This window comes from Phlebotomus papatasi, chromosome 1 (assembly GCF_024763615.1).
Source record: "Phlebotomus papatasi isolate M1 chromosome 1, Ppap_2.1, whole genome shotgun sequence".
Classification (NCBI taxonomy): domain Eukaryota; kingdom Metazoa; phylum Arthropoda; class Insecta; order Diptera; family Psychodidae; genus Phlebotomus; species Phlebotomus papatasi.
The window spans coordinates 74635286-74652340 of NC_077222.1; the positions used below are offsets into that span (position 1 = coordinate 74635286).

The 17055-nt window shown below is 31.9% G+C and overlaps 1 protein-coding gene across 19 annotated transcripts in view; it reads right to left on the reverse strand.

The window, feature by feature from the left end:
• Positions 1 to 17055, reverse strand: part of LOC129802195 (calcium-dependent secretion activator) — a 211057-nt gene that overhangs the window by 61377 nt on the left and 132625 nt on the right. For all 19 annotated transcript variants that reach the window (XM_055847982.1, XM_055847964.1, XM_055847920.1 and 16 more), the window contains exons 3-4: positions 11311 to 11455; positions 2386 to 2961 (exon numbers count right to left, since the gene is read on the reverse strand). In XM_055847982.1, the coding sequence (XP_055703957.1) occupies positions 2386 to 2961; positions 11311 to 11455 (721 nt within the window). The remainder of the gene's footprint in view (positions 1 to 2385; positions 2962 to 11310; positions 11456 to 17055) is intronic.

Here is a 17055-nt window from a genome sequence, read left to right on the forward strand (position 1 = left end):
AAATCTAGCCTCGACGAACAAGATGATATGGAAAAAAGTTTGGAAAAATTCCGGAAGGGCAAGGAACTATATGAGAATTAAGATTACCGAAATATTTCCCAAAGCTATGTCTATATTTTTATTCATTTTAAAATGTATTAAGAAAGTTTTTAGAAAAAAAAACAAAGACGAAAACTATCTTCAAGGTTCCAAGCAACATTCTTTAAAAAAGAAGCAACAAAAATTTAATTTGTAAAAAAATATTGTATTTCAAACTTAAGACTTAGTGCTTGCATGCAACTATAGCGAAATTTGTTACAGTTTCTCTAATACTTGATCAATCAAACGTAGTAATTTATTATGAACAAAGTAAATTAGTGTTATATATACTAGATTAGTACTACGTAAAGCATAAATAAAACCATCTTCAGATTAGTTGAAATTTAATTATCATCCTAAATTCGATTTATTTCGGAAAACCAAAAACTCAATAGATTACAGCAATACTGTGTTCGCGAAGCACCCAACTGAGTTGGAGCAATAACATAAAACCACCGTTAATGCCTCCCACATAAACACCGTATACCAAGGGGTAAGAAGGCCAAGTTTCTATTATATGGATTGCGGATTTGTCAATCCACCCACCCACTGTGACCTTATCCCCACTGTGAACATTACAATCTACTCTACAATATGGTCGTTTAAACTCGCTCAGAATACCCCAAACCCCCTTCATTCTATCATTTTTCCACAACTTTTGGCACAAGAATGGGAGCAATGCTGCTGATGCCATTGTCAGAGACTTAAATCACAAACTCCTCATGCTCGCCTAGTGACCGAATTGCCTCAAGGAGAGGCAATTATATTGAAGAAAAATTAATCACTGATATAATAAGTGTTTATATATATGAACTAAACACATGCTCTCCTTGTTTATAATTCAGTCTCGAACAAAACAAAAATCACAGCTATATTAACAGATTATATGTTACAGAAAATTTATTGGTGTCACATTTACTACCACTTCACACTACAATAACAATAGGAAATTGGTCATTTATCAGTAGAGAAAATTTCTCAACGAAAGGTCAAACAGAGCAAAATAATCGCAACACGATGAAATTTCTTGGTATTGGGGTAGGATTTGTGCGAAGAAAAATTATTTTAATATAGTTATGCAAGAGATATATCCTTTCACCATATTTCTCAGCTAGAAAGGCTTATAAATTGTTAATCCGCCCCCTTTGGAAGTGAATGGATCCGACAGTTTTTCCTTCAATTCTCCTCACAATCTCTATATATAACTGTGATAAATGCTACAGGAGAATTTCATGTAGAAAGAAGTGCATCATCTCATTGAAATGTGGTGCTTAATACACATGGTAAATTTATCGTTAATAATTAACTCTGTGAGCTACTAATTAGCAACAAATAATACAGACAATTTATACAACATTGCAAACTTTAATTTGCAATTTTATTCCATTCTACTGGGAATAAGCAATTTAATTGCTTGAGAGATGTTCTCAATTTTAACTTCCTATTTCATTAATATTGTAGCATTATTTTCTTTTTATAAAACAATATAAATAAATATAAATGTTATCTAAAAATTGCAAAATAATAATAAAATTTAAGTAAAAAATTACCAATATATAATTTCTTTTAAAAGTCCTTCAGTATAATGACAATGTTATTGCTTTTGCGATTTATTATTCTTTTAAAGTTATTACAACCTCTAAAATTTCAATGTCAACAAATTTATGACTGACAACGACAATATATATGGATGATGGATATAAAAAAACAAGCAAAATTGAACAAATAGCATAGAAGGTTGAAATTGAGTAGCATCAGTTATCTCACTAATTTTTCAAACATCAATTTAAATCTTGAATTATTCATAAATTATATGGTTTTATTGCAATTTTGTTAGGGGCACCACTTAATGGAAAATATCTCAAAAAATATGTAATAGTTCAGGCGCTTGAAATTTCCACCCGATGGCTCGGAAATAGTTTGTGAGTTTTTACCATAGATAAAGTATACACATATGGGGTGTTTGATAGAGGAAAAAAAACCTTTTTCCAAGTGGGAGGAAAAGTCTTTCTAGTCTCCTGGAACTTTCATAGCAGAATAGAAGTTTCATAGCAAATAAGTTTGTGGGGGTGAATATAAAAGTTTAACCTTACACAAGGTGGAAGTGAATGGGAAGGAGTGGAAAAAAGGACGAGATGAGAATGCCTATTGTGTATCTCACTTCCGTTTGCTTCATTTTCGGTGGAAAGAAAGGTTGTTATGAGGGATGTGCTGGGTAAAAGGAGAGGTTACGAAGTAGAGGAGATTTATAGCAATTGCTTTTCACATATCCAACAATTCCCAATACGTCATGTTTCTCTAACTCACCATAAGTGCATTAAAGAGGATTTGATGTTCGAACTTTTTCACTCCAAGAATCTGCTGAAACATGTCATAGAGTTGCTCCTTGGACAGGATCAATTCACTATTGAGCGGTTGTTGCATTCTTGTGGGACGTTTGGTATCTTCATCTCCAGTCCCTTTCAGGATGCAGTCGAATTTGGCCATCCACGATGTCAGTACAGTTTCTTTACTCAACCCATCGATTTCCGGCAGTGAACGTACACGCTTTTCAATGTTATTTCGAAACACCTCACGAAAATCGTGCTGAGAACATGCACCCGATTGCACCATCTTTACAACACGTTCCGATTTTAAGAAGACATCGTGGTAACTTTGTACAGCATTTTGGAATGCTTCATCGGCCATTATTTGTGTTTCACCTTTCATAAATGCCACAAATCGCGCAGTTATTGTCTCCAATTGATGCTTCGTGATCTTTATCTGACGCCTTGTCATATCGGTTGGTTGTTTAGCATTGAAAGGATATGCAATACATCGGGACACGAACACGTAAAGTTGAATACGGCGCTTTCTTTCTTCCTCCTCGCGCTCATGGCGTTCCTGAGGAATACAATAATAAAGATAATGTTGAACAGAAATAAATTTTCTGAGGTATGAGATATGTTCTTATCAAAGTCACTTTTGAAATTTTTGATTACCATTTGATAAAAAGGTTTTACTAACATAAAATTTTTAAGACTATTTCAAAAAGTTTAAGCGATTCTAAAGTCCTATATAGTAATTCGAGGAGAGATGGACCAATTCATCTCCTGCCTACACCGTACGCACGATCTCCACCTCATTTAGTCTATTTATATCCTTAAACATTCTAATGAAAATCCCAAAATATCAGCTTTTTACCTTTAAAATTGTGCGAGAAAATAGAAATTAAATTTGTGGGTGTCCAAAAAATGGCCAACAATTTTTATTTCTCCATAAGAATACGTGTATTTGGAGATTGCGCAGAGATGGAACACAATAGTTTTGACAACACTTTCGGGGTGAATTTTGGTCAATGTTCTTCAAAATCTTTTTAAGTCAATCTGCAAATATTATTTTCTTTACATTTCTGGTAAGACTGACTTGATACAATCAGTGTAATTGATAATTTAAATTTCAATTTATTTTTGTTTTAAATTAAACATAATTAGGGTCCATCCCTCTTACAATGTCTGCACTCTTAGAAAAGTTTAGACGTGATTACTAATGAAAATTAGTTGTTCGGGCGATTATTATCAAATCTATTTAAAATAGTTCTTATATTCTTAAAACATTATACTCATAATAAATTTATTAGTAGTGCGAATATAAGACAATATTTACGTGGATAAGTTGCGGCAATTATTTCATAATGCTTTCATACAATTATATTTGCTTGTGTTAATTAAATGAAATCATTATCCCAACTAATATTGGTCACTAATTCCTTTTAGTTCTCACAACCAATGTAAATAGATGGGCCTATATTTTCATAAAGTTATGACTACTTTTCCAATAGTAAAGAGTGGTTTTTATTTTAGTAATGCGTTGAAGCTCTTTCGAATTTTAAGCAACTAATAAGAAATATGCATCACAATGAATGCTATATAGTAACCACAACTAATATGATATAGTTATTACAGCCAATAAGATGGGTATCAACCCCTTTTATTTAGTAATTGGAACTAATATGTTATAGTACCCATTACTATTTTGATTTAGTTGTGATAACTAAATGAAAAGGATACTTTAACTAACTGTGGTCAACTATTTCATTTAGTTACCCAAACTAAATATATAGTTGGGTCTATATTTACTATATTTTATAGTTCTAATAACTGCATATGAGCTTGTACGAACTAATTTTTTCTAAGAGTGTGATTAGATAGAGAAAAAAATAGAATACAAGAAAAACAAAAGAAAATTCAGGACAAGATTAAGTCAGAAAAATTTAAATAGAGAAGAGGGAAAAAGAATAGAAACAAGAAACTCTACCCCGACTGAAAGACACCAGAAATGCCGGACTGCGACGTCCTAGCGCGCGGTGCAAGGGAGTTGTAGATTACAACCCCCCTGACAAAAAGAGTACGCGAAAGCTGGCTCGAGCGAGCTCTCGGAACCAAGAGTCGTCGCTGCCTGGCCGAAGCCCCCAAAGCCAGAAGCGAGGCTAAGTATTCCGGCCTCCGAGGAGTAATCAGACGGAAGAAGAATAAAACAGCTTTCAAATGCAGGAAGGAAGGCAGATCACAGCCAACCAGAAATCCTCCTTATTATTTCACAGTCGGCGTGTAACAAAAGCTCTGCTCCATATATGATTATGAGCAGTAGTAGTGCTCTCACGAGCATAAGGACCTTGACAGACTTAAGGATTAGCCGAGAGACGGCTTAGTGTAATTTTATTAGAAATAATGGTTAAACTACATTTCCATCATTTTCCACTAAGTCGTTTCTCGGCTTAAGTCGTTAGTGTGTCTAAGGCATAAGACGAGTATTCTGCGGGGTTACCTCAAGAAAGCGCCGCAGTGTCCTTAGTGTGCAGTAGAATCTTTAGTTAACGAAGTACAAGAGCCATATTTTCCACAAAATAAATCATTTATAATAAAATATTAAAATAAACTTCAATAAATTCAATGAAAAAGAATCTTATGTAAAAACAATTCCTTCATATTTTAAATTAATAAAATAAATTAAAAATATTTTGCTAAAATTAGGGGTGTTCCATCTCATCCGCACTTTCTTTGAGTACGTCAAAATGTAACTTTTTTTTTAAATTTAATTTTCGAAGTGACTATTTTCATCTAGGCTTTTCTAATATTGATGTTTTTAAACTAGAGTCTTCAAATGATATACTAGTGAGATACGTCTTTGTCTCGCGTTAAAAGCATGTCCGCAATATTGAATATTACCAAGGTGTTCCATCTCTCCTCGAATGACTATATTATATTTATTTCTCTAATTTGAAGACTGACATATATATATATATAAGTGTATCCTATCTTCTAGATATTTCAAAAAAAATTTAATACAATGATGTTTCGAAAAAATGCGTTACGTTGTTTTCTGCATCCATCCGTCTTTAAAGGCGTCTACACATTGGAAGCAATTTTCGTCAAAAATTGCGTTTTTGACAGAAATTTGACGTTTCTCCCTACAACGCTGCAGGGAATTTCCTTCAAAAAAGCAATTTTGACAAAAATTGCTCCCAATATGTAGAGGCCATAAGAGATCAAACAGTAAGAGATATTAGCTTATATTGTTGAGCGACCCGCCTGCACACAAATCGACTCAGGGAGATGGAAAATATGATTTGCATTTATTTTTCATTTATTTATTTCATATTTATTTATCATTTAAATTACATGCAATCATTGACTCCCATGCAATTTAATTAAGCATGTATGCAATTTAATTCAATATGCCAAATTTACGAAAACTTCTTATAATGCGTGGAGTTCATAAATGTCGTTCCTTGTAAGTATTTCAGTATGAAATTTTAAAAATCATTTTTAAAATATTATTAAAGAATTTGACTATTTAACCTCATTGTAATTGATGTGGTTAAATAACAAATTTCTTAGATTATAAAATAAAACAGTACACAAATGTCACTGAAATCAAGCATTGGGTAACACGCATGGAAGTGGAACTAAGAGGATTAATGATGTTGCTCTAACTTGCAAATATGCAAATTTCACTACAAACACTAAGTCCTCGTCCTCCACAGCAAAATACCACGAAACACACACCAAATTCCATGAATATCGATTCAAATAATTCAATTTAGCCGAAAAGCCTTCCCTCTCCAGTACGCTCATCTTCAATCCACCACAAAATGTTAATAATTCACAAACGACCAGGCGTCCCCATCGCACACTATACATAGGCAAAATGATTCGGATTACACTATGTACATCGTTCTTGCGATGGAACTTTCTCTATAGAATGAGTCTGCGGCTAATTTTCCTACCGTTTTTGTTTATTTGGGTATTTGTATTTGTACCTCATACTCATGTATAGTGTTATACAAGTGAATAGCATTATGGCATCATGTACAGTGTGGAATTTATATAGGTCTTTTGCTTGTCTCTCCAAAACTTTTAATCAGTTTATACGTTGTTGGCGATGTGACAACGCAACACCAATGTTTCAACATTCAAAATTTTCCAGCTTAGCACTACGTCACGGTCATATATGTACATTACATCATCATTTTACCGTTAAACTGGGGTGGACATAGTTCATCAAAAAATAGGATGTGTAAGGGCATGGGTGACATGATTAAAAAAATCCACCCCCTTTTTCATTTGTCGAAATGTCACCTGTTTTCTCCACATATTCCCATTTACCAATTCAAATTTGCAACCAGACAGTACACTCCCACCCCTTAAATGTATTGTAGTATAGTGTGAATACCTACTGTAAATGAGAAGAAACATCACACTCTGGATGGAAAATTAATTCTAAATATATATAGCCTATATCACAAAATGAAATTAAATCAATTTTCCTCGCATGCAACAAAATCAATATACTTTAATCGTACAATAAAACCGCACATAATTTCGTGATTTATCTAACATGTATTTCCCCATTCCTTATGTCCTCCTAATGTATGCCCACTGTTCCACATAGCTTTCACATTTAATGATTATTTACAGAATAGCATAAAGGTTGTTTACAATATCATACTTTTAACCCTTTCTACTGGTACTGTTCCACAAACAGGGAGTATGTCAAAGTATTTTTAAAAACACATTTTTCGCTCTATTCCCTCACTTGCACCCACTAGGCACCAAGGAAAAAAAACTTGACCAGACATAGAGGAGCTATCCGTGGTAAACACTCCTTGCTGAATCTGTAAATACAGAGTGTTCAAGTTCTGGAAGTATCAAGCTTTTCCACAACGCCATAGTGTTCGTTCGTCTCTTGCATCAATTTCATTTATTATGGCAATTGATATACTTTCTAACTCTTACAGCTAAAATCTCGAAGCAAAACTGCCCAAAACGAAGCTTAACGAGCCAAACAGTAGGGAATGTTGGGATAGTTTCACACATGTAAGGGAAAGTGCCCATGCTTGATACGATCCAAGCTTGATAATAACTATTTTTTTCCTACGTTAATTAATAATTGTGACTCAGAGCAATATATTTTAATAGCTGGTCCTAAGACTCACATTTTCTAAAAAAAATTAGGATCCCAGCTCTTTTTTCCTAATTTCAGGAAGCAAAAATCAAAAATTGGTCCAAAACTGTAATTTCGATACATGATATTTCATAAGTATTTCTTAATTAATGTCGCTGTTCAGGAAAACTACTATCATAGGCACATAGAGGGTTCATCAGTATTAATATTTATGTAAAAATATTTTTAATTGAAGACACTGTTTTTGAGGGTGGTGACAAATTCATAAATTCTATCTGTGTCCATCCTATATTTTAAGAAGGGTCCATGAGTGATAATTTAAATGTGGCAACTCTATCATTAGATGTGATTCTTTCATAATTACACCTATTGTAATCCTCCAATTTTATCGACAATTGACATTAGCCTTCAACCCTGTTGCCTGAATTTTAAGGTTGAAGAGTGACATTTTCATGGACTCAAAGTGAAAAAAAATGGTTTTCGCTAGCGCCCTAAACATGGCTTAGAAAAATTATATAAGAGTGATTTTAAAACTAATAACCAGTCTTACAAACGATTTAAGCAGATAGATTAGAGTTCCGTTTAAATATTCATGTGCATTTTTTTGTATCCGGTAAAATTTTTGCAGTGAATATGGGCCTCCGAATTGTCGAATCAATTATTATACAGGAAGGCTCCGGAACCAACTTGTATAAAAATCGCCACTGAATTTCTATTTTCTTCTTGAGGAAAATCTAAGGCTTTCGAGGAACTATTTGAGGTGGGATTATGAACCTAATAAGTGAGGCATTTTTTTTGTCATAGTGGAAGAATCGCTTCGGTTTGTGTGTTAATCAGAAAATAACCACAAACCTTGAAAATCATTTTACAGTATCAAGCATGGGGACTTTCCCCTATTACTTTCGAAAATAAAGATTTTCAAGACGAAAAATAATAATTCGGGAATTGTCTTGTATATATTCAGACAGACAATATTCAAGAGAAAATATCGAAACATAGTTTGTTTGAATATGATTCATACTCGTTTAGCAAATGAATTCTGAAAAAAGTACAGCTGTGTGAAACTTCCTCACTCTCCCTTAATTGAAAAAAATCTTTAAAGTTCCGAAATACAGAGTACAACGTATCTCATAAAGTTAATAAAAGCTTTCATATTCTATGACCTTTTTTTGTATGATGGCAATCCTACGTTTTAAGCATTTCAGAGTATTTAGAAATGTAATAATTTTCTAATTATAATCAAATTCAACTAAATCGGTTGAGAAATAGGACAGCCTTTGTACAATGTACACACTCTGTTTTAGAACACCCCATTTCATTTTTTTCCATATTCCTTAGGTAAATCTGACCTATATAAAAAATATATTGCCATGAGGTCAATTTTATTAAAGAATATGGGAAAATATAATGTTCGAAGCCACAGTATGTGCGAAACCAGAAAGCCTTCACCTACACTTCTAAGGAGACGAAAAGTTTTACCTTGAAAGAAATTTTTCAAGATTATTGGTATACTCGTATATGGTCGACATTCATATCTTAATGATTCTTAAACATTCCTAAATTTAAAAATAACTAGAAAAATATTCCTAGAGATAAGGGTGTAAAGATGTGCATTCACTTGAATAAATGTCTAACTTAATAATTAAGCATCTAATAATTCGGACCCAGGTTCATGAGAACAAATTTCTTTATTCATGAAACTATAGTTTGTCAAACATAGTAGAACCCTTATGGCAGCAACTAGGGTAGAGTCAGCCCTTTTCGCCATGTAAGCACTTTTTCGCCACCTAATATAAAACAACTAATTTAAGGCATTTAAGAATAAGTAGCATTTCAACACTCATAATACGTTCTGTTCTAATATCCCAATACGTTATTATGTCTCTTAATTAATTGAAATTCGTTTTAAAACAGGTGGCGAAAAGTACTGAAACAAGCATAATTGGGGAAAATGCACATTTTTCAATGAGATTCTCTAAAATTCTCGAGACGTATCCTAGATATATAGATAGATATTGCTTCAAAGTATCTTTATACAAAAATTCATTTTAGTCTGACAAAAATATCACACCTTACGAGGCCCCTAAAGCTTAATGGTGGCGAAAAGTACTGACTCTACCCTATCTATGCTCATCTTTCCATAAAGTGTAGCTCTTTCTGTCTACCTTTAAACTTATTTTCATAAAACATTATCATAGGTCACATGATATTTTATTGCTTGAACTCAATCGATAGAGCATTTATTAATCCCTCTATTTTTTGACGCCATTAAATTTTCCACCTTTCACTTATTATATTGCTTCTAAGCTGCCAAGGTGATTTTTTGAGATTTTTAAATAAATTGTCAATTCGGTTATCATCTTAAACACAAAAACAAAAAAAATAACGCAGTGGAAAACGAACTTTTATGAAATATTTAAAGTCGTGGATACGATGGTTGACCCTATAAGTTGTACCGCAAAAGAAGTTTATAAATAAACAATATGCTAATAATAGTAAGAAGTCTCAATCAATTTATTGTCTGTGGGGATTCTGAACGTAAGAAAACTTGGATTGCATGCAAATTCGATTTGGAACTGAAGTTGGAAGGTATTATTCAATAAATTTGATTCAAATTATTACATAACTAAATCAAAATTTTGCGTTCAAACTTCAAACCAAAATATCTAGGATTTCGATAAAGTGTGATAAAAGATACGGGTGAAATGTGGATCATAATATTCTCAATTATTTTACCCAAGAACTTGATCTTAACCGTTGCTTCGGATATTTATCGATTTTTAGCTCATATGATGTTCGTGATCTATGAGTGTTAAAACGTGTAAATCCAAAATTTGGGCCCGATCTGACGAGGTCAGTTTTCACCTCGGAGCACAGAAATCGAGATTACAAAGAAACTCAGCTTTTGAGACTTTTATGACATAATTCAGTGATATCTTCTGTATCAATTTAGAAGTACAGGAAAATTGAAAACAGAAACAATTTAATTTTTGAATCATGATTGTGCAAATTTAATTTATATTTATAAACGTTTAATAGTTTTCTTTATCAACACGATTATCTCTAATAAAAATTTTCTCAAAGTTAGCAAAATTTATTTAGTCATTTGCGATATCAATAAGGATGTCTAATTTAAAATTTTAAAATTGATGTATAAATTGGGAGCTAATTATTTACTACATGCAGATAAATAAGAGTAGATTATAATAAGTTATTGTTGATTAAGATCGTTATATTTTCATTTTATGTATTTTTGTTCTACTTTTACAATAATCGCTCAATTAAGTACAAGAATTTCAAGGTTCTATAAAATTCTTCTGCACTGATATGATATATAATTGAACGTATTTCAAACTAGAGAATTGTGTTGTAATTATGGGGTATCCTGATTACTGGTATCTAACACTACTTCGATTTATTGATGTGCTACCTATGTCTCTTACTATTTGAACTAAATCAATATTTTAACCACAAGAGACTTTAATTCTTTAAACTGAAATACCCTCTGAATATTTGAATAGCTTTGGTGAACAAAAAATTCATAAACAGTCATCATGTATTATTGCAGGTGATAAAAGTGTGCATTCCACGAGACCACCCATTTGTGTGTGTGTTTTTTTCATAAATACACCAGCAATCATCAAGAAGTGTTGTGCGAGTTTGAATAATTAAATATTAAAATGCAGTTAAGTTGAGATGACTGTGAAAGTCGAAATAAATTTCAGGAGATGATGGTAAATGATGAACAAGTGTTTTTATGTTAGAAATAACTCAGTGGATACTTACAGCAATATCCGCTTCGTTTCGCTCACTGACGACTGACGGAGATGGAGATTGCGGCCTGGCCAACGAACTAGTCCTCGAGGACGGTCCCATACTCTGATTCAGGGTCTCTTGGCTGGCTGCACTCGATGCAGATGGCGAAAGCGTTCTGCAGATGGATAAGTAATGCATAAATTGTCTTTACAGTTATACTTTACATATATTTCTATATAGTTCTGAACGAGGAGTTTAACCGGAAACTCCGTATATTTCTTATGAACTCGAACCTCTGAATTATTTATATATATTACAGGAAAAGAAGCAACCCAAAGATGAATGTAATGCGATATTATAGGAATTTCTCACTTTTAACTTCTTATTTTTCTAACAATAAAATATATAATCGTGCTGTTAAATACATTTTTATCCAAGTTTTAGTGATAATGCATTTGCAAATTGCACCGAAAGCTTTAAAATTTAACCCTTTTCTATTTTAATTAGCATTATTTAATAAAGACACTTTTAATCTAAATCACATAAGGAATATGTTATGTCGATACAAAATAAGTTGATGAGAAAGTATATTATAGAAATGTCAATCAATTTACATTATTGGACCTCTTTCAAAAACCCGGTGGCAAAAAAAACAATTGAATGATTCCACAGCGAAATGTAAAGCAAATTCCAGTTGAGAGATATAAAGTGAAGCGATTGCTGCTTCATAAACTTTTCAATTTTATTTTATCTTGAGTTTTACTAGCCATTTTCACATTTCAACTAGATGCTTAATATTTTTTTAGTGAACAAAATTCGAAGTTTCAAATTACCCTTCTGTCATTTTGTAATTAATCTTTTACAACTTCCGAAGATTTATATGTTTTCTACTAAGAATATAGAGAATTTTGCATTACATGTGGAAATTAATTTGGAATGATTTTACTGAAAACGTATTACCCCCGATCAGTAGAACAAATAATATATAGAGTTCTGTTCAATTTGTCGGAGAGAGAAGACGCATTTTTTTCAATCATGAATTAACATTTTATGAATTAAAACCGTTGTTCTATTTAAAAGAAGAGTTTTCCCTTTATATCTCTCTTTTCTCGAATCTTACATTACATATTATTGTAGCACTCAATTTGTCAAGTGGTAGGGCACTCGCTTTATGATGCAAATGACGTGGGTTCGAATTCTTTTTAGGTCGCCAGGAATTTTCTGGCCTTAAAGGTTTTTGAATTTCATCCAGTGAGGTCCACTGCACTTTATTCCACGGGACTGACAACGCCATCCATAGACGAGAAAAGTAATAATAAAAGTTACGGGAAGGTCTAGTTCCTCATGGAATGTTGTGATAAAATTATTAAATTTATCACATATTATTCTAGCAGGCCATTTAATATGTCCGTAAGTTGAGTAAGAAAACAAATTTTGGTGAAAGTCCTTTTTTTTTATAAAGAAGAGACCGATAAAAGTCGATATACAGTAGAGTCTCGCTATAAGCCATCGCTCTGTGTAAATGTACAAAAAGTAGCTCAATAAGATATTCTGTAATAATAATAAGCCATCGCTCTATAGTCCACAATTTATCGACCGCTGATTTCAAAACACTGATATTAAGTTAGGTTATGTTTTTTAAGTATGCGACATGCATAATTATTTTAATATTTTTGGCAAACTTTATTAAGTAGTTGTGATAATTGTGATCCACCATGAAGAGAGCAAGGACAAGTACCACAATCGCAAAGAAAGTGGAAGCCGTCGAGCAATTTCAATACTAAAAATCGTTGATAATTTTAAAAAATTACATGGACTATAGTGCGACCCAAGTGTCAAATTTGAAACCAAATATGGACTATAGCGAGACTCTACTGTATCGTTTTCAACAATTATCAAAGTATTTTATCCTGTTTAAAAAGGAGGCTTTTCGAAAATCGTTCAAAATAGGCCAAAATTTCAGATTTCAGTTCGTCATTTAAGTAAAATTGATGATCGGCAAATCATCTCTTCGAGTAGTCTTTCTTGTGTTCTAGTCTTCTGAATATAGTGGCTGAAGTACCACACTAAGAAAAATCCGAAAAAGTTTAAATAATATTCCGAAAATGTTAATTTTACCCTGCATTATTGATCCGAAATCGGTGTTAATATTATACTTTTTAGGTGTATTATGGGTTAAAGTTACCCTTTTTCATGTTAATTTTATACTTAAAATGGTGTAAAATTAACATTAAAAAATGTTGATATATTTTTACACCTAAAAAGTGTTAAAGTTACGTGGAAAAAAGTTAATCGAACCCTCTTTTTTTTTCAGTGAGGTTCACAAAGCCAATTTCATGAAATTTTGCTTTAATGTTGTTTTTTTGATTTTGGTCCAAAGTGAGCAACTGAGGCAGCCATTGCGTTAAGAGCTTCTTCATACTCAAAAGATGATGCAAGAGATTGAACGAGTGGCAATATGACATCCTTATGATCTTAGCTGTCTTCCTTGATTTCACTTTAGGATCGTTCAATACAATATAGTTTATTTTTCAAATATTTCTGAAATATTGACATTTTTTGGATGGCCATGGCCAGATTATGCAGCGCCATTTTTGTTCGTCGTCCTACCACACCTAAAGCCCGAAAACTAAATCTGAATCATCAATCATCCCAATTAATGATGCAGAGTCTAGTTAATAATTATCTATCATAACATTTTATTTAGGTTATCGTTTTCTTTCGTAAATAATAGTGTTAATCAAAAATCTAAATTTAGAATTTTCTATTTCAAAAAATTACTTAGGCATGTTCCTGTTAAATTTTAACACGTATCATTTGAAAGATGCGTGACTTGGGTCAACCTACGGACTAATTGAATGACCTGTTTTTGCAAAAATAACTATATGTATTTGTTGTCCAAAGTCTCGGGACAACCAAAGGGAAGTAGAAAAGGGAGCATCGAGCTATATTTACAGAATTACCTACAGAATCATTTACAGCTAGGAAAATATGTTATGTTGCTCATGTAAGTTTTTATAAAAAAATGTACATAACATTATGATATTGTATTTATTTATCAGATATGTATTCAGTCTATTAGTAACAGTATTCTAAACTAACTTAGAGCAGCATGTAATGTGACTGTCGATATGAAAAGCATTCCTGATAACTGATAATGATAACTCTTCAAAGCTGATAAGCCAAGATCGACTTATTAGAAATGACATTTTAAATGTGTGTCAACCGTGTCAACTCGATGCGACTAACACAGAATTAGAATATTGGTATATTGATCCAAACAGATTTTGCAAAGAGTTTAAATTTTTATTAATATTTCAACACCATTATTTGCATAAAATCTGAATTAATAACATCTGAAAGTACTCATTAAAATTCACAAAAATTCAAGTCTAAGAAAGTAAACATAATTCAGTTAAATTCCGAAAAACAGACTAGCTTTTAACGACTTAAATTAGAAAAGTATGAACATGAACCTTAGCTGCAACGCACTTCAGATGCATTTCTTAGTGTTATGTAAATATAAATAGTTCGTATCTTTAGTGATATATTATTTATTATACCAGTACGATGATTTGGGGTTGGGCGGTCTAATAAGCTTAGTAAAAGTTATATATTGATTCCAAAGCTACTTATTTTAATTAAAAAATATATAGAAGATTCTACGATCAAAATATAAGTTAAGCACTTTGGTAGAATTTTAACCCATTCGAAGTATTTGAAACAGGGGTGAGCAAGAACCGTTTGAAACCGAATAAACGTCAAAATATGTTTGTCCAGGTAGCGTTTTGACGATTGACGTACAATTTTCATTTGACTTTTGTTCGGTTTCAAACGGTTTTTGCTCACCTCTGATTTGAAATTTTGTTTGTATTAGATTTAGATTAGAGTCCCACGTCTCACCTAATGCCACTAATCTAAATCCATTACTTTTATTACCGGTAATGTAAGTAAATTATATGAAGGTTATGCAGATAAATGCTTCATCATCGCAACTAAAATAAAATATTATGTCGGAGACAAACGCAATACGTGTATGTAAAAAAGCCTTTAAAGCTCAAACGCACTGGGTTAATTTAAATACAGAAATTCTTATATAACATTACCCTACTTCATATTTTGCTCTGTAATGTCTAACATAATTGTAAAATTTTTCTTCACACTTTACTCTGTATATTGTATATATTATAAGTATATCCACAATGTGGTATATAGGACATAATACACATTTTCTTTGATGCACAACAAATTCAATTTCAGCTTTATTTTATCGAAATGGAACACGTGCATTTGGCACATTATTCAATTTTCCACAATAATGCATTCTCACAAATCTATTATAAAGACAATAATAGAATAATAGGTGAAAAAGTATTTTAGTAATCAAAAACATTTGATTACAAAAAAAATGTATTTTAAAATAATCCACAAAAGAGATTGTAAAATAAGTGCAAATTTCAGTTTTAGAGAAAAATACAATGATTCTTTAAAATTATAATGCACACAAGTTAAAACGAAATTTTTAGCGGTTTTAAAATAAGACAGTTTCGAGTAATCGAAATAATCGAGTTTCATTCTATCTTAAGAAACACTCGGAGATTCTTAAGATTCTTCCATCTATTGTAAATTATATACTGTTATTACAAAACACAGTTTACTTAATGCATGTTGGTAGTGATTTTTTTTACTTAAAAATTCAATAAAATTGATAGAAATATATCTCTAAAATTTTTGTGAACAACCCTAACGTGGTGAAAACTTTCTCAAATTTCATGAATAATAAACAGTCAATTATTCGAAAAGAACAATTTCATAACTTTCTTTAACCCCCCATTATGTATTCACAAGAATATTTATTGATTGCCAGGCAGAGAATTTTAACGGGAGAAGCGGAAGTATAAACATCTTTCTTTATCATCTATAACGTTAATGAAAGAAAATTGAAGCTGCAGAAAAGAGTATCATTTTATGGGAATCATTAATGGAAGTGGAAATGAGTAGGATGAATACAGTTTAATCTCATTATGTTCGAAGAGAATCGGTCATCTCATAGGAAATTCAATATTCAAACAATTATAAAAGATAAAAGCTAATTGCATACAGAGTTTGGAAGACACTCAAGTTCTCGAGAAACGTTCAACAATAAAAATTGTACCTATGATGCATTCGAGAATTAGAGAATTCTATGAAAATCCGTGAAAATTAAATTACTAAAAATAATTATTAATTTGAAAACTGAAAAAATACGTGCTATAATTGAACTGCAATTTATAGAGTTATACAGACGAGGTGTATTGTAAGTAAGGTTAATTTTTATTTTTTTCGAAAAATATTTCTTTATTCAACAAAATCTGTCTTGTCCCCTTTAAAGTAATTCCCCTCAGATATAACACTTACGCTTGAGCTTTTTTCAATCTTTGAAGTCTTTCTGATAAGCGCATTTTGATATGGATTTGAACTCTACCAACGATGTGGTCTTTTCCTCCTAAATGACAACAAAACACTATTTTTTAGGGTTCCTTCAGTTCTGAGAACAGAATAAAGTCCTTGGCGACCAATTTCGGTAAAAACAGTGGCTAAGGTGTGATTACGGAGTTGGTTTTGAGCAAAAAATCACGAACAAACACGAATGTGTGAACAAACTTTCGAAGTAAACTTAGATTCCACAAGTTTCATGCCCAAAAAAACCCAAAAAAAAATTACATTTCATGAATCAACTGGTATATCGATATCTTCAGAAACTTTTTTTAAAAGTGATCTGGAAATTTCCCATAA